This window comes from Lissotriton helveticus, chromosome 6, assembly GCF_964261635.1.
Source record: "Lissotriton helveticus chromosome 6, aLisHel1.1, whole genome shotgun sequence".
Lineage (NCBI taxonomy): Eukaryota > Metazoa > Chordata > Amphibia > Caudata > Salamandridae > Lissotriton > Lissotriton helveticus.
In genome coordinates, this window is record NC_136067.1 from 177378610 (window position 1) to 177405956 (window position 27347).

General features: G+C 42.4%; 1 protein-coding gene across 5 annotated transcripts in view; it reads right to left on the minus strand.

Moving 5' to 3' along the window:
• LOC144761272 (uncharacterized) overlaps positions 1–27347 on the minus strand; it is a 266932-nt gene that overhangs the window by 51700 nt on the left and 187885 nt on the right. For all 5 annotated transcript variants that reach the window (XM_078646723.1, XM_078646722.1, XM_078646720.1 and 2 more), the window contains exons 9-11: positions 12430–12492; positions 6076–6138; positions 1801–1866 (exon numbers count right to left, since the gene is read on the minus strand). In XM_078646723.1, coding sequence (XP_078502849.1) covers positions 1801–1866; positions 6076–6138; positions 12430–12492 — 192 coding nt within the window. The remainder of the gene's footprint in view (positions 1–1800; positions 1867–6075; positions 6139–12429; positions 12493–27347) is intronic.

The window sequence follows — 27347 nt, forward strand, 5'->3', positions numbered from 1 at the left end:
CTATCCCTGATGTTACTTGTGTTGCTAACGACTAATATTACATCTCCCTTTCAGTGAGCTCTATTCATATATTTATTCATATTTGATCAATTATTGTCTATATAATAATGTTTCTCCTAATTATTAGAATTGTAAAGACATTTACCTGATAGCACAAATAAAGATGATTTAGCATATAAATTCTAAAGGGAGGGTCTGATAGTATTGAAACGTAGTTTCACTATTTTACTCGTGTTTTACCCTAAATTATGTTAGCATTTATATGTCTAATCCGATATATTTGCATACTGTGTGTAAGACGTAATCAGTTGATTCAGATGTAGCATTCGTTGGGTTTGACATCTGTGCCACGTTTTTAGTTGGAAAAGACAGCATGTTTTGTTGCAGTCAAAACTGTTACTTACACATTTGAAACTGTTGTTTGCCCATTTACGAGAAATAGGCCTTGGTGAGTTTCTTTTGTTCAATGCTCATGTTAGCTCATTAGTGCATGCCTTTTCTCTTAGATCATGGCCTTCTCCCGCCTAGCTAGAGGGAAGGATAGGCTAGACGATCTTGAAATGTAGATAGCTTGTACCAGGCTGCATAATCGAGACTTAAGTTCTGTACCCCTATTGTGTTACGAAAGCTGTCAGTGTTTTTCCATGGTAGGTGGGTCTTTGTGGACTCTGCAACATACATAATGTAACTTTATGCATGTTAAAGTCAGTCCCTCAACAGCCATCATAGGCGGCTGGTCAGATTGGACTCCACTGCAGTGTATTTTATGAATAAACTAGTTTGCTTGTATCCTCTACTGCGTCATCAACTCTTCATTCTTGGAAGCCTAGAGGAGGTTTAGCGTAGCGGGTGGCCCTAATCGGGTCACTTCCTTCACTGGTAACATTGCTTTGGTTCCTTCTACTAATAATTGCAGCACTTGTGGTTTACACTAGAATCCAATTGCTTCAATAAATGTTTGAATTGCCAATTTACATATTTCTTGTGTCTCCCTTTGGGCATGTCTAAGGTAAAAACAAAAAGATAGATCTGGGTCCATGATTTTCCTGTGCGGGAGATCAGAGTGGTCGTGTTCTAAGGTTTCAGACACCATGCGGTATGCTGTCAGGTTTAGGGGTCCAGATGGCACACTGTGATATAGCAGCCAGGAATTGGGCCAACCGATTCTGATGATATGAGTTCCCATATTTTGACATGTATGTTGTCCAACCACAGAGTTTAACTTGATTAGTAGGAACCATATCGCATGGGAATTCATTAATAGAATGCTTTGTAACCCTAAGGATGAGCCAAAACGCATCAATAGAAGGATGCGCTTTGTTTTCTCTAATCAAAGTGCGAGGAACAAGAAAACAAATCAGGCTGCCCTTCCTTTGGCCATTCATAGAAAGCCTAACAACTAAATCTTTGCAGAGGTTAAAGATGGAAACACATTTACACAAGATGGTGAAATGTAACAAAGGTCTTCATAACAGGCCCAGCCACAGGATTCTGGGTTTGGGAGGGATGTTAAGAAGAATGGGTGATTCAGAACGATGTATTTGGGAACTGGGAAAATTAACTCAAGGTTTCAGAGACCTGCGGTTATAGAATAACAATTTTAACATGCATACAAAGGGAAAGTTACACTTATTTGGTATTTCAGATTTCAATATATTTGTTCACAATTTGGCAAGGCAAGTACATTTCTATGTTGCTATTCTCTATAGAAATGGACATTACATATAGCCTTTAAATGGCGCAATGCTTGTATTCTAGACCCATACATCAGCTGGATGTTGGGTTAAAGTGAATGCTTACGTATTGAAATCCGATCTCTTGGATTTTCTTCCTCTTGCTCTTCTCGTGTTGGTTTCGATTTGTGGTCTGAAGTGCAGATGATAGTTTCCATTGGAGAATAAAAAAAAGAGGATTAAGAGTGAGTGCTTGCAGTAAGGAGCCTTAAATTCTAGACACAACCTACAGACACAGTGTCATTGCTTCACGGGCACTGGTGTTGGCAGAGAGGGGCCAGAAGCAGTCCATGCCCCAGCTCTCTTAGTCCAAGTCCTTCCTTGGGTCCAAACACCATAGGTGTTGAATGTGAAAGAGGTAACATGGGGAAACATATGTAAAGAGTCTATTGAACTCATTTTAAAATAGGGTGCTGAGATTTAACCATTACAAAAAGAAGAAAATTATGAGCAATTATATGATATGATAGGGGAAATAATTGAAAGGATTGGGATGAAGGGTAAGAGGGTACTTCCAGACAATTGTGCTGTGAAGCTGGAGTCCAAATTACAGAAAGACAAAATGCAGCAAAATCTGCACAGAAAGATAGTGGGGGCTCGCCGAGGGAGTGCTGCGGGGCAGTGGGGCGGGGCTGGGGAGGGCCAGGGTTGGGTGTAGTAAACGCCAGCATACAGCGGAGCAGAGTTAAGTAAATAAATAAATAAAACAATTTACATTGCGTGCACCGCATCGCCGAGTTGGTGTTGCAGCACGCGGAATGTAAATTGTGCTATTTATTTATTTATCTACTTAACTCCGGTCCGCTGTATGCTGGAGTTTACTACCCCCCAATCTGCCCCTCCCCACCCCACTCTATCACTTGCAGCACTTCCTAGGTGAGCCGCCACTGCAGAAAGAGCCTCAAATCCATGAGGAAATAGAAGGAAATTCATGACGTAATAATATGAGGATAGTGGGGATTCCTGAGGTCCTCAAAGATGGTGCAGAAGGGGAATCCCTAATCATGTGGATCACCCACTTACGTAGGGATTTCCCACTTTCTAGAACATGTTGGAGTCCATACAATACCCTGAAATCAGGCACTCCCCCCAGAACTGGTAGAGTTTTTCGAAGACTTTCTCAATAAGGAGAACATTCTGTCTAAAGCATGTGAGAAAAGGTTAATTTAGTCTTCTGCTGAAAACTGTTTATCCATATTTCCTAGATATCCCTGTAGAATATCCAGGTGATCAAGAGAAATGAGATTATGCCATTTCAAACTAAAGAAAATTGGTCCAGATTCACAAAAGTAACCTGAGACAAAATCCTAACTCAGTTAAACTTATGTTTTGGTCTTAAGTTTAAATTTGTGAATACCGAAAGTCATAAAGTTTGGATTTTGTCTCAGATTACTTTTGTGAATCGGGCCTTTAGGTATTTCAGCTCCTATATTAGTCTTGACTAGTTAGAAAACCACTTGGCAGACATAAACACATATATTCAATGAGTCAGAAAAAGTTGACAATATTCCTATTAAAATTTTGAACAAAATGAAACAATCATTGACATAGTTATCATCTAAAGTAAATCAGATGTAGACATTAATCATACAAAATTGGATTACTGTTATGAACTTTTAAGCTTCTTCTTGGAATGCTGCTACAGACATTGCCAAAGAAGGAGACAGTAGTAAATATACAAGCCCTCCCAAGATCTCAAAACCCGATTGGACCTGCTGTACATTAGGGATGGGTGGGCGTTGAGTTAGGGAAAAGGAGTGAACAAATAAAACAGCAAGGGCAGTTTTGTGCTGAGGCAGAAATCTAATAAAGGTAATTGTAAAGCTAAATAGTTAAAAAAAATCATTTGAGAAATGCTACCTTTAATGTTAAAGAGCTAAATGTCCCTAGTATGCAATATACATTTAAAGAAGACCTCCCACATTTGAAACCAAGGTCGCTGATAGAATTGTAGCATTATTTTCATGCTTGGGGCCAAATCATCAGATACTACTTTCAAAAGGCCTTGGAAAAGGAAACCAAAATATTTAAATTTGTCTATATTAGTATGTATAAAAATCAACGTCCATTAGGGTATTATTGGACAACAAATTGGTACACTGAAGTTTTTATAGCGGTTCAGTACATGTCCTCAAAGAAGAGATTCCTCTGCCTTAAACCCAGCTCCAAGAGAAATGCTTTCAATGACTTCAAGAAATATCATAATAGGCAAAGATTTTATTTGTATCACTTGTCTGCATTTAGATATGACCTATAGCCAATGTCACGCGGCTCTCCGTATGATATATATTCATATAATCACTGCAACATAATAATGGTTGAATTAGTAATCTTTTTCACCATTCTTGTAACTCTGGTAACAATGATTTGTTTCCTTCTACTAATAGTTGCAGCACATGTGTTTTACACAAAAATCCAGTTGCTTCATAAATGTTTGGAATGCCAATTTACGTATTTCTAGTGTCTCCCTTTGGGCATGCCTAAGGTAAAAAGAAAAAGGTAGACCTGTTTCCATGATTTCCCTGGGAGGGAGATCAAAGTGGTTGTGTTCTAAGGTTTCAGACACCATCCGGTACCCTGTCGGATTTAGGGGTTCAGATGGTGCACTGTGAGCTAGCAGCCAGGAAAGGGGCCAACTGATTCTGATGATATGAGTGGACTAAGATCCCATATTTTGACTCATATGTTGTACAACCACACAGTTTCACTTGATTTGTAGGAACCATAGGGCACAGGAATTCATTGATATAAAGCTTTGTACCTCTGAGGACAAGCCGAAGTGCATCAATTGAAGGATGCTCTTTGTTTTCTGAAGCGCAGATCATAAACTTTGCCAGTGTAACTTTATATTATCCTGCCATAATAACTTCAGCTTGAAGTACATTTGGGCATCTGGCTGCAATAAATTGCTTTTTTTTCTTTGTCACTCAGGGCCAGCAACCATGAATGACAGCAAGTGATACAGTAGTCGCCTTGAGACAAGAAGAACTTATCCACTTCTCTGCTGTCGAAAATTCAGTCCAAGCAATTTCAGCATCAAGGTAGGCAAAGTGTGTGGCTCATCAGAACAAATAGGATGCAGCAGCACCGTGGGTGAGTTTGGTATTGGGAATATACCAATTGCTATGCACAGCCTATTTTTTGTTAAACCTTTGCACTGTTCACAAAGTTTTGATGTTGAGAAAAAGTATATGACACGCTCATTTTCATAACTTTGTTTACCTCTGTACACACTTTGATGCAAAGTTGATATGTATATCTTTCGTGAATGTATGTTCATTTAACCCCTTTTGTTTGGTTTATTATTGTGGCTGATGCTTAGTTCCTAGTACAGAAAAGTGGTAGCAATTCTGACTTTACCCTTAAACCTCGGGAATATAATCCCTAAGTCCCATGTTGGTTGACCAATATCCTTTTGAAGTTCAATGCAGAGAAAACGATTCTACTGCATCAAGTTTAAACCTGAACCTCCATTTTTGTTGGTCTCTCCTGCTTCACTTTGGCTCCTATATGGAGTACACCAGACGTAAAAGCCTTGGCCCAGCTGAATGCAGGGTAAGCGATAAACCTTATAGAGTGAGTGCAAAGTGCCACATGTTAAAGAGAGGCCTATTGGCATCAACAATATTTTAATGAACTTACAGCCACATATTTGCACAAACAATTCAGTTTTGGAGTTCTTTCAAATAATATATATTTAGAGCTTGGTTCGCTGCCACAATTAGTCAGCTCGGGAGTCACATTTCCTATGGCAGTGCCACTGGTGGCTTAGCTGGTGGAAACCCTACAGTAAAGGCATTGGGACTTTCCCTGTAGTTGCATCAAATCACCAACTCTATGTATAGCAGACGGTCCGATGTACATGTTTATATTTATGGACTGAGAGGTGACTTCTATGAGGCATGGGTCGGCAGAGATTTCTACATATGGTGGGCAGTGCTCTGGCCAGAGTGGCAGAGTCAATTACCTCTGCCATAGTGACAGACGGCGGGCTGCCCACTACATTCTAAATGAGGCCCTGGCTTCATTTTCAATATGTACTTCTTCCTCTTAATTTCCTGTCACAGTATTTTCTTTCTTCTTATACAAATTATAGTATCTAAGAAATTTGGATTGCCAATGTATATTTCAGATACTAATATGTCTGTTCACAATTTGGCAAGGCAAGTACCTTTGTATATTTCAGATACTAAAATGTCTGTTCACAATTTGGCAAGGCAAGTACCTTTGTATGTTGTAATTCTTCAAATAAATGGGTTTTTACATATTTACTTTAACTGGCATGCTGCTTGGATTCTATACCTATACATCATCTGGATTTTGGTTTAATGTATATGCTTACGTATCCCATCTCTTGGATTCGCTTCTTCCTCTTGGTCTTCTCGTGTTTGTTTCCATTTGTGGTCTGAAGCGCAGATGATTGTTGTCATTGGAGAATAAAAAAAGAGAGGATTAAGAGTGAGTGCTTCTGCACCAAGGAGCATTAAGCTCTAGACAGAACCTACACACACACAGTGTGATTGCTTCACTGGCAGTGGTGTTGGCAGAGTGGGCCTAGAAGGAGTCCATGCCCCCGCTCTCTTTGTCCAAGTCCTTCCTTGGTTCAAAACACCTTAGGTTTTGAATGTGATAGAGGTAACATGGGGAAAACACATGCAAATATTTTGTTGCACTCATTTTAAAATGGAGGGCTGAGTTTGAATCTAGAGTAAAAGAACAAGAAGAACATTATGAGCAATTAAATGATATGGTAGAGGATATAAATGAAAACATCCAGAAGATTGGGTTGTGAAACTGGAATAAAAATTACAGAAAGAAAAATGCAGCAAAATCTGCACAGAAAGAGCCTCAAATGTGTGCAGAAATAGAAAGACATTTGTGATGGAATAATATGAGGATAGTGAGGATTCCTGAGCGCTTTAAAGATTCTACACAAGGGGAATCACTAATGAAGTGGATCACCCACTTTCTTAGGGATTACCCACTTTCTAAAGCATGTTCAAGTACGTACAATGCCTTGAAATCAGGCACTCTACCCAGAACTGGTAGAGTTTTTCCAAGACATTCTCACTAAGGAGAACATTCTGTTTAAAGCATGTGAAAAAGGTGAATTTAGTCATCCCAGCTGGATACTGTTTATCCATATTTCCTGGCTATTCTGATAGTATGCAAACACAAAGAGATGATGGACAGAGTGCTGTAACTTTTCAGACATTCATCCCCAGTCACAGATCTGGGTTGAATCCACCATCGTTCTTTAGCTTACTATGCCCGCCCAGATCAGACCCAGACATTTGCAAATTAGTCTTGGCCCTGTGCCTCAAGGGAACAGTTCCGACTGAATGCCAAGCCAGTTCGTCCCTAAAGTGAAAACAAGCGTCCTGGGACCGGTTTTGAGGTAAAACCCCTCGTCAGCCAGGCTAGCTTGAACCCTGTAGTATGGCCAGGCGATTTAGAGAAATGATATCATGGCAATTTAAGCTAAATATAATTGTTAGTCCAGCTCCCACATTAGTCTTGACTAGTTTGAAAACCACTTGGCAGAGATAAACACATACATTTCATGAACCAGAAACAGTTGACAATATTCCTATTAAAATTTAGAAAAAAGGGAAACAATCTTTAAGTTCTAATCTAATCACTAAGTTCTCATCTAAAGTAAGTCAGATGTATACATTAATGGTAAAGAAATTGATGTCGGTGAGGAACTTTTAAGCTGCTTCTTGGAATGCTGTACTGCCAGAGGCACTCCATGTATTGGGACCATGTTATCAACTTTGACTACCATAGTTTTCATTGATTTTAGGTGTTTTGATTTATTCTATCCTAAAAGTACGACATCATTTTTTCTGTATTTGCTTTATTCCCACTTTGCACTTGCATTTCATGTCTCTTTAAAGTTGCACAGTGGGAGTGTTTTCACAGAGTAGAACAGCCTTGCCAGGAACAAAACTTGTTGGGTGTGCATTTGAAAGCATGAGAAAGAGAAAGGTGTAGAAATATACTTCTCTGTCTCGGAGTGTAGTGTATTAGGCAGTGGTGCACAAATATGCATTATGCTGAACATTGGAAAGTTTCATGAAGTTTTGACTTTTGCCTTTGACATTCCCTCATGCAACCTTGAATTTTGACTTTGTCTAGATTGAGCCTTGCGCACACAATCAGGCCCCTGATTACTCACGTTGTTTAGGCTATTCACGTTCAAGATTGTTTTCTGTACTTTTGGAGTTGTTTTGTACTTTCCTAAGCTTCACTAAGATAAGGGGCTGTAATATGTGAGTGCGCAGAAGAATACATGAGATCCTTTACATTTGGAATGCTTATGGGAGTTTGGTCAACTCCAGTAAGTTTCCTTGGCACAGAGGAGGTCCTCTTGGAAGCTTCTAGTGCATTGAGTTTATAAAACTGGGGTTTGTTGACTTGGAAAGTGGTATTTTGGACCTGAATGAATGTCAACCATGTCTAATTCAGTGTAGCAGTTCCCGGATTGCTGAGTCTCTTCATCCCGGCTGTGAATCCCCCGGTCTGGAGTGTGCTAAGATGAAGTTATTGCAGCTGGTGATGTATTTTCTCTGATGATTGGCATTGTAATGTGTGAGTGTGTCTGTGTGCATATTCAAGTCTCGAATGGTTAAAATAATCTGAAGTATTCTGTGTATATATCTTTCATGCTTTTCTTTAAAAGTGTTTATTCCTTGTGTCTGGTTATTTGCATTTAACAGTGTTTATTTCTTGAGGTGGACGTCCAGTATTTTTATCATTATCTGCTTGTATTTTATTCTATGCATTTAACAGTTGCATTTGCTTGCTCTAAGTGTGTTATTATTGCTTGAACATATTTATTTCTATATTCATGTATATGTTGTTTCATTGGACAACTGGGGAAGCCTTTCTGTTAGAGTGTGTTGCACAAATAAAACCCCATGCTTTATTGTTGGGTGTATTGGTTCAGTGGACTAATGGGTCCACTGCAGGGACCAGTGTTTGGCCTTATGTTCGCAGGTTTGAATCCCGGTGGGTCCACTCAGCCTTTCATCCATCTCAGGTCGATAAAGTGAGTGCCATTGAGTTGTGTAACAAGAAAAATCTGTTATTCAGCTCCAATATGCCTATGGTGAACATGCGCTTTACAAATACACATGTTATGTCATTCTGAAAATTGTCCTTTGAAGTGCCTCCTTTTATGAGAGTGAAACCCCTTTCCGGGGTTTTTCTTTCTTTGCCCTGTGTGTGCTCCATTTGGAAAATCTGTATTATCGAATATTTGGGACTGCAAACAATACAAATGCTGCTAGAGACATTCCCAAAGAAGTAGACAGTAGTACATTTCCACAGCCTTCCTAGGTCTCCGAACCCACTTGGACCTGCTGTACATGAGGGATGGGTGGTTGTTGAATTGGGGAAAAAGATGGGACAAATAGAAAAAACAAGGGCAGTTTCATGCTTCATGCAGAACTCTGATGAAGTTAATTGTATAGCTACATAGTTATGAATAACAATTTGAGAATTCCTACCTTTAGTGTTAAAGAGCTAAATGTGCCTACTATGCAATATAAATTTAAAGAAGAGCTACCCCATTTGAAAACAAGGTCGCTTATAGAATCGTAGCATTTAACTCACTCTTGGGGTCAAATCATCATATACTACTTTCAAAAGGCTTTGGAGAAGGACACCAAAATAGATTTTTGATCCCTCTTTCAAAGTTGCCAATATTAGTGTGTATAAAAATCAATGTCCATTAGGTTATTATTGGAGTACAAATTGGTACACTGGAGTTTCATAGCTGTTTAGGACATGCCCCCAATAAAGAGCTTCCTATGCCTTTAACTAAGAACCAAGAGAAATACCTTCAATGACTTCAAGACATATCAAAATAGGCAAAGATTGTAATTGCATCACTTGTCTGCACTCAGATATGACCTATACCAAATGGCATGTGATTCTATTTGTGATATATATTCATATATGCATATAACCACTGCAACATAATAATGGTTGGATTATTAATCTTTTTCAGCATTCTTGTAATTCTGGTAACAATGCTTTGTTTCCTTTTACTAATAATTGCAGCAAATATGTTTTACACAAGAATCCAATTGCTTCAACAAATATTTGAAATGCTAATTCACGTATTTCTTGTGTCTCCCTCTTGGCTCTTCTAAGGTAATAACAAAAACGTAGATCTGTTTCTATAATTTCCCTGGGAGGGAGATCAGAGTGATCGCGTTCTAAGGTTTCAGACACCATTCAGTACCCTTTCTGGTTTAGGGGTCCGGATGGTGCACTGTCAGCTAGCAGCCAGGAATTGGGCCAACCGATTGTGATGAGATGAGTGGACTAAGGTCTCATATTTTCACACATGGGTTGTCCAACCACACAGTCTTACTTGTTTATTAGTAACCATATGGCACAGGAATTCATTGATATAACGATTCGTACCTCTGAGAACGAGCTGAAGTGCATCAATGGAAGGATGCTCTTTGTTTTCTCTGATTAAAGTATGAGGAACAAGGAAACAAATCAGGATGAAGTTCCCTCGGTAATTCACAGATGCCCAATGACTAACGGCCAGATTAATGAAACGAAACTTGGCTCGCAAAGGGCCAGATTCTGAGAATCTGGCCCTTTGCGAGCGCAATTATTGCATTTGGGATTCATCATCCCAAATGCAATAATCGCTATTATAGAATTCGCTATTGTGCGAGGAATTGCATTTAAGGAATCTCTATTTGAGATTCCTTAAATGCAATTCATCAACCAATTTTAAATTGCGAATTCGCAATATTTGGCCGCTATTTACCACGAAGTCTGACTTTGTGGTAAATAGCGAAAACATTGATTAAAGCTCTTTAGTGCATTTTTTTTTTTGCATGTTACACACACATATGTCCTTTGGACATGTGTGTGCGCAACACCTGTGTAAATGTTCATTTCAGGGGTGCTACAGGGTGTCCTTTGGACACCCCTGGCACCCTTGAAATCGGATCCTTATTTGCGATCAGCAAATTGCTAATCGCAAATAAGGAATAACTCCCCATTCATTCCTATGGGCCTATAGGCCCATAGGAATGAATGGGGAGTTATTCCTTATTTGCGATTAGCAATTTGCTAATCGCAAATGAGGAATGTGTAGGAATCGCAATTTATTTAGCAATTCCTACATGAATCCCGTTTTGCAAGTCCTTAATAGCGATTCCTTATGAATCGCTATTAAAGACTCGCAAAACGGCCCTTTCATGAATCTAGCTGATAATCTTTGTCCAGGTTAAAGATGGAAACACATTTAAACAAGATGTTAAAATATAGCAAAGGCCTTCATACCAGGTCCAGCCACAGGTTTCTGGGTTTGGGAGAGATGTGAAGAAGAATAGGTGATCCAGAAAGATGCATTTGGGAACGGGGAAAAATCAACTAAGGTTTCAGAGAGCTGCAATTATATAATTATAATTTTAACTTGTATGCAAAGGGAAAGGTACATTTATATGGTAATGTGGGCTACAGAATAGCATCAGTTGCCTTTGAGTAATGTAAGCCGGGTATTGCACACAGGGCATGGATGAAGACCTTGCCACAACCCGAGTGTCCACTGTGCACAGCTGAAAACTGTATTCAGTGGGTAGAGGGAGAAGGGCACTGGGCTCAGCACATGGGCACAGCTAATGCACAGTCTGTATCCAGTGTTTGCGAGGCATAGGAATGCCTAGAGATTAGGACAGATACAAACATTTTGGCCACAGGGCATTTCTGAAGTGTATAGGCTTTGAATCCAGTGGTGGTATGATAATACAGCTGACAATTAATGTTGCAAAATCAGTATTTTTTAGGTTTCAGATATTAATAAGGTCTTTGTGGCAGTGATTTCAACAACTATATTTTGTAGGAATTATATTATAATACATGAAAGTCTGCAATCCTTGTATTAAAACCTGTCTCTAATTTTCGTATTGCATTCCAATTGTGATGTATCAAGTCATCCTGTAACGAGAAAATGACATAGCTGCTCAGCCGTAATAAATTATTAGAGCTGAATAGTGACATCATAATGTCAGATGCCAGAGTCAGCAGCCATGGTGAAACCCAGGCCATGGAGCATTATTATAGTTGCAGTTTAAAGAAGAAAAACAACAACTGGCTTTTCATTCTTCTGGTCAAAAAGCAGGCAGGAGCTACCTAATGCACATACATCGTTGTACAAAATGGGCCTATTGAGAAAAAACTCTACAAGTTTCAACACATTTTGAACTACAGCATCTTTTAATCGGACAGTCTAATGTACAAGTTTGTAATTCTTGACTGCCAGGTGAATTATATGAGGCATGGTTTGGCAGGGATTTTGAAATATGGTGGGTAATATTCTGGCTAGAGTGGTAGAGTCAATTACCTCTGCCATCCTGACAGACGGCAGACTGCCCATCACATTCTACTTGAGGCCCTAACTTCATTTTCAATATGTACATCCTTCTCTCAATTTCCTGTCACAATACTTACTTTCTCCTTATAAAACTAGTTTATGAGTCATTTTGCATACCCAATGGATTTTTCAGATATCAATATATCTGTTCACAATTTGGCAAGACAACTACTTTTGTATGTTGATATTCTCTATGGAAACAGACATTACATATTTCCTTTAACTGGGATGCAGATTGGATTCTGGACCCATACAACTGGATTTTGGTTTAAAGTGTATGCTTACGTCTTGAAATCTCTTCTCTTGGGTTTGCTTCTTCCTCTTCTTGTGTCTGTTTCGATTTGTGGCCTGAATCGCAGATGATAGTTGCCATTGGAGAATAAATAAGAGAGGATTAAGAGTGAGTGCTTCTGCACTAAGGAGCATTAAACTCTAGACAGAACCTACATACATTGTCATTGCTTTACGGGCAGTAGTGTTGGCAGAGTCCACATCCTTCCTTGGGTCCAAGCACCTTAGGTGTTGAATGTGAAAGATGCAACATGGGGAACAATATGCTAAATGTTGTTGAACTCATTTTAAAATAGGTTGCTGAGATTAAATCTATAGAAAAAGAACATGAAAAAAATGATGAGCAATTAAATGGTATGGTAGAGGAAATAATTGAAAAGATTGGGATGATAAGTTAGAGACACATCCAGAAGATTGGGTTGTGAAGCTGGAGTCCAAATTACAGAAAGAAAAAATGCAGCAAAATCTGCACGGAAGGAGCATCAAATGTGTGAGGAAATGGAAAGACATTCATGATGAAATATTATGAGGATAGTGGGGATTCGTGAGGGCATCAAAGATGCTGCAGAAGGGAAATCCATAAACAAGTAGGTCACCCACTGCCTTATGGATCACCCACTTTCTAGAGCATGTTGGAGTCCATACAATGCCATGAAATATGGCACTCTACCCAGAACTGGCAGGGAGTTTTTCTAAGACTTACTCACTAAGTAGAACATTTTGTCTAAAGCATATAAAAACAGGTGAATTTAGTCTTCAGCTGGATACAGTTTATATATATTTCCTTGCTATTCCTGTAGTTTGGCTAGGTTATTAAAAGAAATGAGATCATGCAAATTGAAACTAAATGTCAGTCAGTCAGTCAAAAATCTTTATTTCGATAAATGAATATCAAAAAAAGGCACGGTACAAAAAGAAATATGCAATGACAGTAAAAACAGACATTATACAATATTAAAAAACATTAAAAAGCCCACGGCATATTTACAAAAAGACAAAGACAACAAGAAATAAAAAAATATTAAAATCATCACTAAATTCATAAGAATTTCATCATAAAATATTTAAAAATTATCATTCCTCCAACAGCCTAATTCCTGATATAAAGTGCCGTTTTTACCAATAAAGTGCAAGGTATAAAACTAAATGTGTCTACTATGCAACAAAAATTTAAAGAAGAGCTCGCACATTTGAAACCAAGGTCGCTTATAGAATTGTACAATTTTTTCACTCTTGGGGCCAAATCATCAGATGCTATTTCTCAATAGGCCTTGGAGAAGGAAACCAAAATAGGTTTTTGATCCCTCTTTCAAAGTTGTCTATATTAGTCAGTGCTTAATTTGTAAAATATGAAGTGCAGTTGCTAACATTTTTCTAGGAGGCCACACCCACTTCCCCGGCTCCACCCACTTCCTTCAGTGGCTCCACCCACTTCCATTGTTGGGTCTACCGACATCCACAACTCTCAACACGTCAGAGCCACCTCATCACTACTTGAGTTCCGCAAGAAGCTGAAGCCCTGGCTCTTCACATAAGCACCTAGAGTACCTCACACCCACACAACTGCCCAAGCACCCGGATACTCTCTTGGGTAAATAGTGCGCTATACTAATCAATGTACCATAATATAAAATATGCGAAGCCTTTAACCAGGGCCGGCACTAGGCATGGGCAGCATGGGCAGCTGCCCAGGGCCTCGCACTCAGCTCACCAGCATGGGGCCACGCACTGGTGATATGTCCTGTTGTTTCCCTTGCGATCTATTTCAAAGAAAGGTGTCGCCTTGCAATTAAGGTCCTTCGGAGGGGCCCCCCTCCCCGGGCCTCTCAGGGATGGTGTCTGGAGGCATAGGGGAGGGAGAAGCTCCCTTCAATTGCAAGGAGACCCATTCACAGACACTGTGGGAGGCCCATTATCCAGCATTTTTTGTGCCCCCACAGTTTTAACTTTTAGCCCACAAGCAATTCTCACACCTATCAACTAAAGGTGTGAGAAATGCTTGTGGGCTGAAAGTTAAAACTGTGGGGGGGGGCGCCAAAATGCTGGACAATGGGCCTCCCACAGTGTCTGTGAATGGTCTGCTTGCAAGGGGCCACTTGTCTACATTAGAGGGGCCTTGCACATTCCATTTTAGACCAGGGCCTCGAAAATCCTAGAACCGGCCCTGCCTATAACAGCTTAAAAGTGAACAATGTGTGTGTGTGTGCCTGAGCAGAGATGTCACCGGAGCTAAGCAGCATGTCTTCACTGCGAGAAGTCTGCGAGAAGTTCTGTATTCTGGCTGGTAATGGCACGTAATGACTTCTATTATTGTGTCCTCTTAGCCTGGCTGCCATCCTTGCCAGCCTGAGTCAGCGAGTCCACAGCACCTACCACTCCAAACTAAAACAATACAATAGTTTGCTGCAACACTTAAATTAGTTTCTGCAGGCAGGGAGAGACCCAGCTGATTTAAAGGGCTCTCTCTGGCGCCGTTATGTGTCCTCTTCAGCAGGGCAATTAATAATTCCTCCGGTGGACCACCTGTCGGGTGGTCCGGTCGTGGGATTACAAGGCAGAGGAGAAGCTTTACAAATATCTCTTCCGGCCCAGTGTAGTAATACTGTGTGCCAATGTCGAAAATGGTGCGTTCACAATTACTGCTACCCTTATATATACAATTCTGCATACTGAATCGTCCTTAGGCAGTGCAGGAAAGGCAATATGAAACAGCCGCCTAGGGCACCACCCCTATGTCTCATTACCCAATATTCCAGAACATTCCTCTTTCCTATACTCCCTTACACTTCTGTTCCCCACCAGCACTTCAAAGTAAACGTAAAATGACATTAGTCACCGCTCGTCCCTCAAGTACCTGCAGAACATTCTGGCAGGATTCGCCTCCATCCGTGCTCTTTCACACTCTGGGGACTCTGCTGTCAATCAAAGGCAGACTCTAAAAATAAACAGATTTCTGCCAGAAGGCGATGTGGGGTTAATGAGGCCTTTTTCACAAATACTTGCCTGCAGCTATTACGAGCCCGCTGTATGTTTAGCAGGCGGATGAGGAGGTAAACACTCAGTACCTCTGTAGTCGTGCATCAGAGGTGTGCACACGAGTGTGAAACAACATAAACACCCCATACAAAATACACGTGTCTCTTGGAAATGCAGCGGCTGGAGTTGTATCAAGCTAATTCAGCAGCGAGAGATTACTTTAGAGGCACTGATTTACTTTGAGGATGCGAGCGGCAATTCCAGGGCTGCTCACCTATGCAAAGGCTGGATTATTTGACCGTGTTCTGCTGGTTGCAGGGGGGAGGGGGAAGCAGTGAAACCAGCTCTCGCTATGACCCCTGCCCGTCTCTGCCAGGCCTCCGTGGGGATTCAGAGTAGATTATTTTTTTTCCCTCGCTTAGTACACATGAATCCGGCAGGAAGTATTTAAATGCCTCTGTATTGACATTTAGCAAAAAAAACGGCAAATGAAAGTAAATGCCAAAGTTGTTTTTTTATCACTCACATTCCCTAAGTGAGAGGCGAGTCGTCCAGGCTGTTCAATGAGTCCAGAGCGGGACTGTCCAGTGACAGGCTGTCCTGCAACAACTGGTGCAACTCGGGTCACCGACCCTTTCCTCTGCATCCCTCGGCCGGTGCAAGCTGCAGCAGGAAGCTGCGAAAGCTATGAATGGTTTGCGGGCGGCAAATCTAGCAACCAGCCATCTCCCTCCCTAAACAAACTGAACTCCCTCTCAGATAGACAGGATGTGACGACGGTCCACCATGGCGCCAGCAAGTACTAGCACAATACCTGAAGGGCCCGCCTGTGACATCAGGGTGACAGCCAGAGCTGCACGTGGGGGAATCGCAACATTGTAGCAGTGTGTCATCGCGCGGCGCCGCAGGAATATATATGTGGTAGCTTGGCTTGGCAGATTTGTTACATTGCTCTCTCAGCCGGTCCAGAGCTGAGAGCAGAAATCTTCTAACTATTTATGACCTTACTGAGCCCCAGCAAGCAGCTGCTGGCAGCACGTCTCGGAGCAGTATGCGGAGTGTCCCATTATGGCTGAACGCTTATCAGCTCTTCGCTGCCACTGGGAAGACTTGCGTGAAGTCAGTGAGCAGGCAGCAGCTGATATCCTGTGTAGACCCGGCCCTGACCGATAAGTGCCGGTGCTAAGCACCTGAAAGCACCGGCACAAATTAAGCACTGATATTAGTATGTATAAAAATCAATGTCCATTAGGTACAAATTGGTAGACTGGAGTTTCATAGCTGTTCAGTACATCGCCCTAATAAGGAGTTTCCTCTACCTTTAAATCAGATCCAAGAGAAATGCCTTCAATGATTACAAGAAATATCACACTAGGCAAATACTGTAATTGTATCCCTTGTGTGCAGTTAGATATAACCTATAACCAATGGCACATGGTAATCCTTATGATATATATTCATATACGCATATAATCACTGCAACACATTAATGGTTGAATTGTTCATCTTTTTCACCAATCTAGTAATGCTGGTAACAATGCTTTGTTTCCTTCACCTAATAATTCCAGCATAAATGTTTAACACAAGAATCCAATTGCTTCAATAGATCTTTGAAATGCCAATTTACATATTTCTTGTGTCTCCCTTTGGGAATACCCAAGGTAATAACAAAGAAGTAGATCTGTTTCCATGATCAGAGTAGTCCTGTTCTGAGGTTTAAGACACAATCCGGTACCCTGTCAGGTTTAGGGGTACAGATGGTGCACTATGAGCTAGCAGGCAGGAAATTGGTCAACCGATTCTGATGATATGTGTGGTCTAAGTTCCCATACTTTGACGCATATGTTGTTTAACCACACAGTCTTACTTGATTAGTAGGAGCATATGACACAGGAATTCATTGATATAATGTTTTTAACCCCTGAGGATGAGCCGAAGGGCATCAATGGAAGGATGCTCTTTGTTTTTTCTTATCAAAGCACGAAGAACAAGGAAACGAGTAAGGATGCAGCTCGCTCTGCCATTCACAGAAGCCCACCAACTAAATCCTTGCCCAGGTTACACATAGAAATACATTTAGACAAGATGCTAAAATTTAGTGAAGGCCTTCGAAACAGGCCCAGCCACAGGCTTCTGGGTTTGGGAGGGATGTGAAGAAGAAGAATGGGTGGGCCAGAAAGATTCACTTGAGAATGGGGAACAATCAACCAACCAAGGGTTTGGGATCTGCGGTCATAGACTGACAATTTTAAAATGTATACAAAGGGAAAGTTACACTTATTTGGTAATGTTGAGCCTAAGGGATAGCATCAGTTGCTATTTTGTAAGGTAAGCCAAGGTATTGCACACAGGGCATGGATAAAGACCTTGCCACAACCTGAGTGTCCACTGGGCAAAACTGAAAAGTGTATTCAGTGGGTGCCGGGAGAAGGGCTCTAGGCTCAGCGCATGGGTGAAGGTCATGCACAGTCTGTATCCAGTGCTTGCAAGGCATAGGAATGCATAGTGATTAGGACAGATACAAGCATTTTAGCTACAGGGCAAGTCTGAAATGCATAAGCTTTGAATCCAGGGGTGGTATGATAATACGGCTGACCAATAACGGTGCAAAATCAGTATTTTTTAGGTTTTGGATATTAATAAGGTCCTTGTGGCAGTGGTTTCAACAACTATATTTTGTAGGAATTATATTATAATGCATGAAAGTTCTTGTATAAAAACCTGTCTTTAATTTTCGTATTACATGCCAATTGTGATGAGTCAAGTCGCCCTGTAATGAGAAAATGACATATCTGCTCAGCCAATAATATATTGTTACAGCTGAATGGGGACATCATAATGTCAGATGCCAGGGTCAGCAGCCAAGGTAAAAGGCCAGCCATGGAGCATTATTGCAGTTGTAGTTTAAAGAAGGAAAACAAAAATTGGCTTTCCATTCTTTTGGTCATTTTTGCTAAAGCAGGAAGGAGATATCTATTGCGCTTAAGTTTTTTTTCAAACTAGGACGGTTGAGAGAAAAACTCTATATGTTTCAACACATTCTGAGCCAACGCATCTTTTAATCTGATCTACTTTAAACTAATTCTGGTGTCTTTTTGTAACAAATTACTAACTGCTTTCTTGAAGCTTTTATTTCAGAATACAGATTTTGCTTTAATTCGTCATGTCTGTAAACATTTAATCTCTTGTATGTGAAAGATACAGATACCAACGATTTAAGCAGGCTGTTAAACGGTTGATAGAGGACCATGCATTGTAAGGAATGCAATACTCTCTGCATTATATTAAGAGAATACCTAGGAATTCTATGACTGTTTAAAGAACATCCTCTGTGACTGGAAATACCCTTTTGACATATGGTAGAGAGTACTCTACCTTGTAAATACATTTGCATATTTGCTTAAGCTGGTTGCCATAAGATAAATAATAAATGGAAACTGATGTCGGAAGAACCCTACATTGACAATATATAATTCAGAGCATGCAGATCATAAACTTTGTCAGTGTGGTTTTATATTATCCTCTCATATTACCATTCGGCTTGAAGTCCATTTTGGCCTCTGACTGAAAGAAATTGTGGTTTTTTCTCTGTCACTCAGGGCCAGCAACCACGAATGGCAGCAGGTTATACAATAGTCGCCTTGAGACAAGCAGAACAAATCAATTTCTCTGCTGTAGAAAATTCAGTCCAGGGAGAGCGCGCGACACGCGAACCAAGATGGCCGCGCCCTAAGGAGCTCCGCGCTGACGAGCAGCGCTCGTTCTTGAAGGGCTCATTTCTACGCAGCGTTTCGGCTCCTAAACGGTGGATTCTGCAGTCGGAAGCACCCTCCAACACATTGGTATGCTTTCCGCGTCCATCATGATGCCGTTCTGTTGATTTTGGACCAAAATGTTTCTCACTCGGTCATTTTGTTTTTTCCCTGCTTTCTTTCTGCAGCGTTTTTTTCCTTCTTGCTGCTGCTTTACTGCTTTTTGCCTGCATTTTCTTCTGGACTCATTGCCCTAGCAATGCAACACATGTTGCCCTACCTGATAAACCCCTTATATCCTTCTTTTTTTCACTGTACGCTTGCTGGTCCACAATAGGGGTATTTTTCACTTTTTCTTGCTGGGCCTTACTTGTTTTGCTCTCTTTGGTTCCTTAAATCGCCGGCTGCCACTTTAGTGATTTGTTTGCTTTCTGCTCGCCTGCTGGTGATTTCTTCACGATCCTCTGCTGCAATTACCCTCTGTTCTAGCTGGTGTTTTACGTATTTGTACCATAATGGAGCCTCTGCATACATCTAAGGTCCATGGCAATTCCTCTGTTTCTCGCAAAGATGCTGCAGCTACTGCTAAGCGCCTTAAGAAGGATCCTCCGTCTCCTTCTAAGTCCCCCCTCCCTGTTACGCTGGAGGACATTATGGAGGAGTTGCGTCTCATACGCCCCTTTATGACGGATACTACTACAACTCTCCAGAGGCTCGACGATAATTGGTCCAGTCTGGATTTGAGACTATCTTATGTGTAACAAAAAGTCAGTGATGCCCAGGACGTTTTATCCAAGGTTGCCAGTCTTACCAAGGAAGTTGACCTGCTCAAAAGGGCCTCCGAGGATTTGGAAAATCGCAATCGCCGTAATAATTTGCGCATTTATGGTATTCCGGATGGTTCAGACGGGTCAGACATTTTCCAGTTCCTTAAGACTCAGGTCCTCCTCATTACTGGCCACCCTAAGCACCTTGATGTCAATATTCAACGGGCGCATCGCCTTGGACCAAAGAACTCCTCTTCTACTGCAAAACCCAGGGCCATTATTGCTTATTTCCTTCTTTACTCCGACCTCATTGCTATCCTTCATTCCGCTAAACAGCATAAGCAATTGCTTTGGCCTGGACATAAAGTTTTTATCACACAGGATGTCTCTAAACCAACTGCAGCTCGGCGTAAGGAGTTTTTGGATTTGCGCCCTGCACTTCGATCGATGAATGCCCGAAATGGCCTCATCCACCCCTGTTTCTTCAAAGTGACTTATAAAGAAAGAACTTTCAGCTTTGACAATCCGGCTGACCTTCGTAAATTCATTCACACTCATAAAGAAGAATCCATGGAATTCAGCAAACCCTAACTTTGTTGTTTTCATGTTTGTTTGTTAATATTGTTCAACACTTAATTCCTTGTTGTGCTGTTGTCTTCATCTCTCTCTTGTTTTTTCTCATTTTACAGGTCCCTCCTTTGTTGTCCTTGTTGAACAACTACATTTTTTGTGCTGCTCCGATTTTTGTATTGTGCCGTTCGTTTCGCTGACCCTCCTTCCTACCTTTTGGTAAGTTCCCTTCTCTTGTCTTAAATCGTTACTCATGGTCTTCATGACCTCCCTGTTTTTTTTCCATCAACATTGTTTTTCTTGTAACCATACATTTCTTCTTCTCTCCTGCTCGTGTGGTTATCTTGTTCTCGTCGCTCCCCTCCCACTTTATTGTCCTTTCTTTATGTGTTTTTATAGCTAAAGTCTTCTGGCTTTCTGTCATCTTCTCTCTCTTATTCCATCTCTCGGGAGCTAATTTCTCCCACTCTTCTCTTACCTCCCCCTACCCCTGTCCTTTCCTCTTCCTTTTTCCCTTCTCTCTCTTCTCCGTTGATTCTCTTATTCTCTTTGTTCTTCTTTCCAATTTCCTCCTCTTCTCTCTCCCTGGCAGTACTCTTTTAACTCACCCTTCTTCCTTTTCTGCTTTTTTCTTGTTGTTCTCTACTGTGGTACTTCATTGTTTCTTTGTTTTCTATTTGCTTTCATCTTTTTGGTGGCTTCTATACACTTTCACTCATTCCATCAAACTACAATGTATTTCTTTCTTCCTTGCTATCTATTTTTACTTTTTTCATCCCATTTCCTTCTCTTTTCCTCCTATAATGAAAGGTTTTCGAATTATTTCTTGGAATTTTAAGGGTCTCCGAAACCCTATTAAAAAACAACGTATTTTGTCTCATCTTGCTCGCCTGAAATGTCAAATAGCTTTACTGCAAGAAACGCATCTTTCTCCACAGGATTTACCCTCGTTGCGCAAACAATGGGTCAAAGACGTGTATTGTTCTCCGGCTGTTAACAACAAGAATGATGTTGTCATTTTATTTCACAAATCCTTGTCTGTTCAAATACAAAAGGACATTTCTGATTCTAATGGTAGATGGTTGTTTTTGGATAGTATTGTTAATGATGTTCATCTTTCCCTTTTCAATGTATATGGCCCTAATGGCGTTGACCTCTCCTTTTGGAATGAGTTTTCTTCCCTTCTCTCTTCTAATGTGAGTGATGATCGTATTGTTGAGGGGGACTGTAACCAATTAATGGACCCTTTTTTGTACCGCAAATCCCAAGCACGATATGTCCCCAATAAAATGCAAAAGTCATTCCACAAGTCCATTTCCTCTAGAGGCCTCATTGATTCATGGAGAATGTCCCATCCCGATTCCTTAGAATTTTCTTTTTTTTCTCCAGTGCATGCTTCCCATTCCCGAACTGACTACATTTTTCTTTCCCATCACGCTTTCCAATTTATGACTAATTCCAAAATAGGTTCTATCCTCATCTCAGACCACGCACCCGTCATTTTAGATATGGACTATCCTTCCCCACTCCCTGCATCTCGCCGATGGCGCTTCAACAATTCCCTACTGCTTGATCCCAATTTCACTGCACATTTTACACAATTCATGGATGAATTTTTTTATAACAATTTAGATTCAACTTCTGATTTTCACTTTATATGGGATGCTTTTAAGGCTGCTGCCCGTGGTTGTGTTATAGATTTTGTATCCCGTACGAAGAGAAAGGCCCTCATTCAGGCATCTCAGTTCCTCAAACAAATTAAAGACCTCGAAAATCTCTACTTCACTACAGATTCCCCTGATTCCCTATCCTCCCTTATTAAGGCTAAGATGCAATTTAACAAGCATTCTTTGGATTCTGCCTCTAACCAGCATCTCAAATTTAACGCCAAAATGTATGGGGGCCGCAACAAGGCAGGGAAATCGCTTGCGAATTACCTTAAGGTCAAGAAGCAAATGTTTAAGATTGTCGTTATTAAGGACTCTCAGGGCTCTCCCCAATCCTCGGATGCTAAGATTCTCGACTGTTTTGTTCAATACTACTCCTCCCTTTACACACCAGAGTCCAATCCCTCTCCCGAACAAATAGATTCATTCATTTGATAACTTTATTTCGGTCATAGACCATAAAAGTGCAGATAAAATAAATACAAAGCACAATAATAAAATCCATAATATAAACAATTGATATGGATAATAAAAGGTTATTAAACAGTAAGTTATCAAAGAAGAGTCAGATAAAAAAATATTTAAAAGGAACAAGGGAAAGGGGGTACAGTTAATTCAAAATACTTCCTTTAGACCATAAACAAAGCCTTTCCTTCTGCGCCACATACCATGTAGGAAACGGGAAACAGCAAAGACAATGGGGGCGGAAGTATCATATGTTAAAACCCTACACGCCTGCTCACATTGCCTAAGTCCCAAGTTTCTACATAGGGAGATCAGCCAACATTTTCGTATTTTACTGTACGCCGGGCAAAAGAACATAACATGCACAACATCTTCTCTGGTACAGTTGCAATCTGGGCAGGTTCCCTCATCAGTATTGGCCCATTTGGAAGTAAATGCCCCAATGGGCAGGGAGCCATGTCTCAGTTGGATGTATAGTTTCCTTGCCAGGGGAGGTTGCACTAGATCTAAGAATTCCTCCCTCTGGGAATCAACTTTTACCAACAGAAACGTAGCAGAGAGGCTCCCCAGAGTTGTCGAGCACTGTAGTGCATGGGTGTTTTGATGCCTCACATGGGCCAGCAACTCTAGCCTAGGTATCCTCGGGCAGGTCAGCTCAGGGGTCTCCCATAGCTGAGGCAAACCTACACAATAGGAAAGAGCCTTAATGTGGGATAGCCAGGGAATGTTTTTATTCTTTATTTGTCCCCAAACCGCAAGAAATTCCGCTCTGTAGGCTGAGAGCTCGGGTACAGACCAGAGCCTTCTCCAGTAGAGCAGGGGTCACGCAGCTACCACTTCCTTAATAGACTCCAGACCCAAATCCAGTCGCAGGGGTGCAAGCGGTTTACTCTGAGGGAGGCCCACCAAGTTTCTCATGAAGGACTGTTCAACCTTTAGGAGGCTCGATGTATTTTTGTGACCCCAGAGTTCTGCGCCATAGACAGCTGCCGACCTGGCCTCCAGTCTATATATCTCAAGCATGGGAGCAACAGGTTTAAAAGCCGATGTTTTGTGAAGTTTACCGATACCCCCTATAATCTGTGAGAGTCTCAGGGCAGATTTGGATATTTGGTGGCCCCAATCAAAGTCGTCTGTCAGCGTAACACCAAGGTAGACAAAGGTTTTTACCCGTTCAAGAGGGATGCTGTTCAGAACAGGGTTAGGGCGGGTGTGCCTCGGGGGATTGAAGATCATGAACTTCGTCTTCTCCAAGTTTACCTCCAATCCCCGTGAGGCACAGAAAATTACAAACCTGTCCAGAACCCGCTGGATGCCCGTTGACGTTCGGGATAGCAACAGAGTGTCATCCGCGAACATCAGAGCGGGCACCCGACCAGTGGCTAACCAGGGAGCGTCATTGTCCATAACACCATTTAAGGCATCCACCAAGTCATTTATGTAGAGGCTAAATAGTGTAGGAGCCAAGACGCACCCCTGGCGAACACTCCTAGATACAGGGAAGCGGGCCGATAGATCTCCATTCCTACCACACCTAACCTGAGCATAATTCCCTGCATGGAATCTAATCAAGACGTCGAGTAAATACAACGGAAGGCCCAATTCTTCCAATACTTTCCACAGTCTTTCCCTGGGCACAAGGTCGAATGCGGCTCACAGCTCCACAAAAACAAGGTAGAGGCTGCCACCCTCTACTCTTGCAGTTTCGGACCTGGAGCCTAAATATTTGGTCCAGGGTTGAGATGCCAGATCTAAATCCGGCCTGGAGAGTGGTCAATATTTCATGTTCCTCCATCCATCCCTGTATCCTGTCCAATATGATCCTACCCATTGGTTTTTGAGTTGTATCTATAAGGCTAATGGGCCTATAATTAGATGGGGTTAGCGGGCACCCCTTCTTGTAGATGGGGACGATCTCCGCTCCCAACCAGGTTTCCGGTAGGTCGGACCCCCTAAGAACCGCATTGAACAGGATTGCAAGGTAGGGTGCCCAGATTTTAGGCTGGGAACGAAACAGGTCACCTGGCAATCTATCAAGGCCTGGGGCTTTGTTTGGGAGAAGCCTTTCAATGGCAGATTCCACTTCCTTAAGGGAAATATCCTCTCCGTTTTCAGTAGGTGTCCCCTCCCAATTTTCCAGGTGGTCCAGCTGTGATCCTGCGCCCACGACCCCCAGTGGACAAGGCTCATATGAGAGGTCAGGGGCCGGGGATGACGGGAGGCCTGAGGCCGCATCTAACATCTGATCCAGACCTAATGTCGTGTGATCATCACACTCAGAACTTGTGTAAAGCTCTCCAAAATGTGCCTCCCACACTGAGGGAGCAATATTCGGAGAAATGGCCTCACCTCCTCCTCTTGCACCTGAGTTAACTATGGCTCAAAACAACTTGGCATCCTTGAAAAGGAGTGCAGATTTCAACTCTTCCCACCTCGTTTCCTCCCACTCTCTTTTACCCCTAATGATTGACTTTTTATAGAGCAGTCTAGCTGACCTAATTTTTACGCTATCTTTGGTTTTAACTGCTATAAGGAGGCCCCTTTTTGCCTTCTTGCAGGTATCGTCAAACCAGGGGTGTGAATTATCCCCACGCCATTTATTTCCACTCAATGGATAAAACACATCCCCAAGTGCCACAGCTAGCTGCCTATGTATTTCAACGGCTTGTTGGTTTAAAGCTGAGTCGCCCATCTCGATAATTCGAGGAACAGCGATCTGGTAGGGAAATCCAGGAAGTAGGGCCATTTAACCCTTCGCCTGTTATTCGTTAGCATAAGGGGTATGGCCACAGTGTTCGGGTTAGGTTTGGGATTTGTTAATCCGAAGGACCTAGGCTTGAGGGTCAGTCCACAGTCCACACTCCTGAGGCGGAAGCCGGGAGAGCTTAGGAATTGCTCGTTTTTTAAAATTGAAAACTGTCACTGTGTATATCTGTGCTAGCTTTTAAAAGCACCTTTGTTCACTTTCTCAGCCACTCACCAGCACTAGCAGCAGATCCTAACGCTGCCGGCTGGACGAGCATTGAAACATTTCCTCGGACGCTCCCAGCGCGAGGACTTAGGCCACGCCCCTTCTATGCCACGCCCACCCGCGTCAACTACAAAGCGCTGAATACAAGCGCCTGACAGGCCAGCAGTCCACACTCCTGAGGCGGAAGCCGGGAGAGCTTAGGAATTGCTCGTTTTTTAAAATTGAAAACTGTCACTGTGTATATCTGTGCTAGCTTTTAAAAGCACCTTTGTTCACTTTCTCAGCCACTCACCAGCACTAGCAGCAGATCCTAACGCTGCCGGCTGGACGAGCATTGAAACATTTCCTCGGACGCTCCCAGCGCGAGGACTTAGGCCACGCCCCTTCTAGGCCACGCCCACCCGCGTCAACTACAAAGCGCTGAATACAAGCGCCTGACAGGCCAGCAGTCCACACTCCTGAGGCGGAAGCCGGGAGAGCTTAGGAATTGCTCGTTTTTTAAAATTGGAAACTGTCACTGTGTATATCTGTGCTAGCTTTTAAAAGCACCTTTGTTCACTTTCTCAGCCACTCACCAGCACTAGCAGCAGATCCTAACGCTGCCGGCTGGACGAGCATTGAAACATTTCCTCGGACGCTCCCAGCGCGAGGACTTAGGCCACGCCCCTTCTAGGCCACGCCCACCCGCGTCAACTACAAAGCGCTGAATACAAGCGCCTGACAGGCCAGCAGTCCACACTCCTGAGGCGGAAGCCGGGAGAGCTTAGGAATTGCTCGTTTTTTAAAATTGAAAACTGTCACTGTGTATATCTGTGCTAGCTTTTAAAAGCACCTTTGTTCACTTTCTCAGCCACTCACCAGCACTAGCAGCAGATCCTAACACTGCCGGCTGGACGAGCATTGAAACATTTCCTCGGACGCTCCCAGCGTGAGGACTTAGGCCACGCCCCTTTTAGGCCACGCCCCCATACCTCCCCCTTGGCAATTACCTACATAATGTGCCTCGGACGGAAGCGCAGCGGACGAGCGCAGCGGACGAGCGCAGCGGGAGCGCCGTTTACGCGCCGAAGGCGTGCCTAAGGCAAGCCCGTCTGCGCCCATCATCGCCACGACATCGCCTTTCGCCAGTCCCCCTGGTCTAACCGTGCCCCACATGCCCCTAAGGTACGACCGTGAAGAACTCCTTGCCATGAATCACAGTCAAAGATGTCCTGCTGCTACAGGTGTCCTTGGCCACTCGCAACTCCAGTGCAACTCCTGCCATTTCACCACCGACAGTCCAACTCGCGTTCGGGGATACCGAGGCACAACCGCCACCAGCTCGCCCCTTACGATACTGCAACTTAACGTCAGGTCACTCACCAGACACCATCTTGAGGTCAACTCGCTCATTTTGGACGAAAACACAGACATCCTCTTCCTTTGCGAAACGTGGTTACGAGATGGCGTATCTGCCATCCCCAACCTCTCGCTCCCAGATGAGTATCACTTGGCTACTTTAAATCGCGATACACAAGGCGGTGGCATCGCGGTTATTTATAAGAAGCATTTCACCTGCTCATTCATTAAAGAAACTCTCCCTGATTGCGAATGCGCCCAATTTAAAATCACCACTAGCCCACAATTTACATTATCGGGTCTTTACATCTACCGCCCACCTGGCCCTGCCTCCAGGTTCATTGACGCCCTCCTCGAGGTGTCTACCACACTTATTACCAAATCTGCCAACTTTACTATCCTGGGC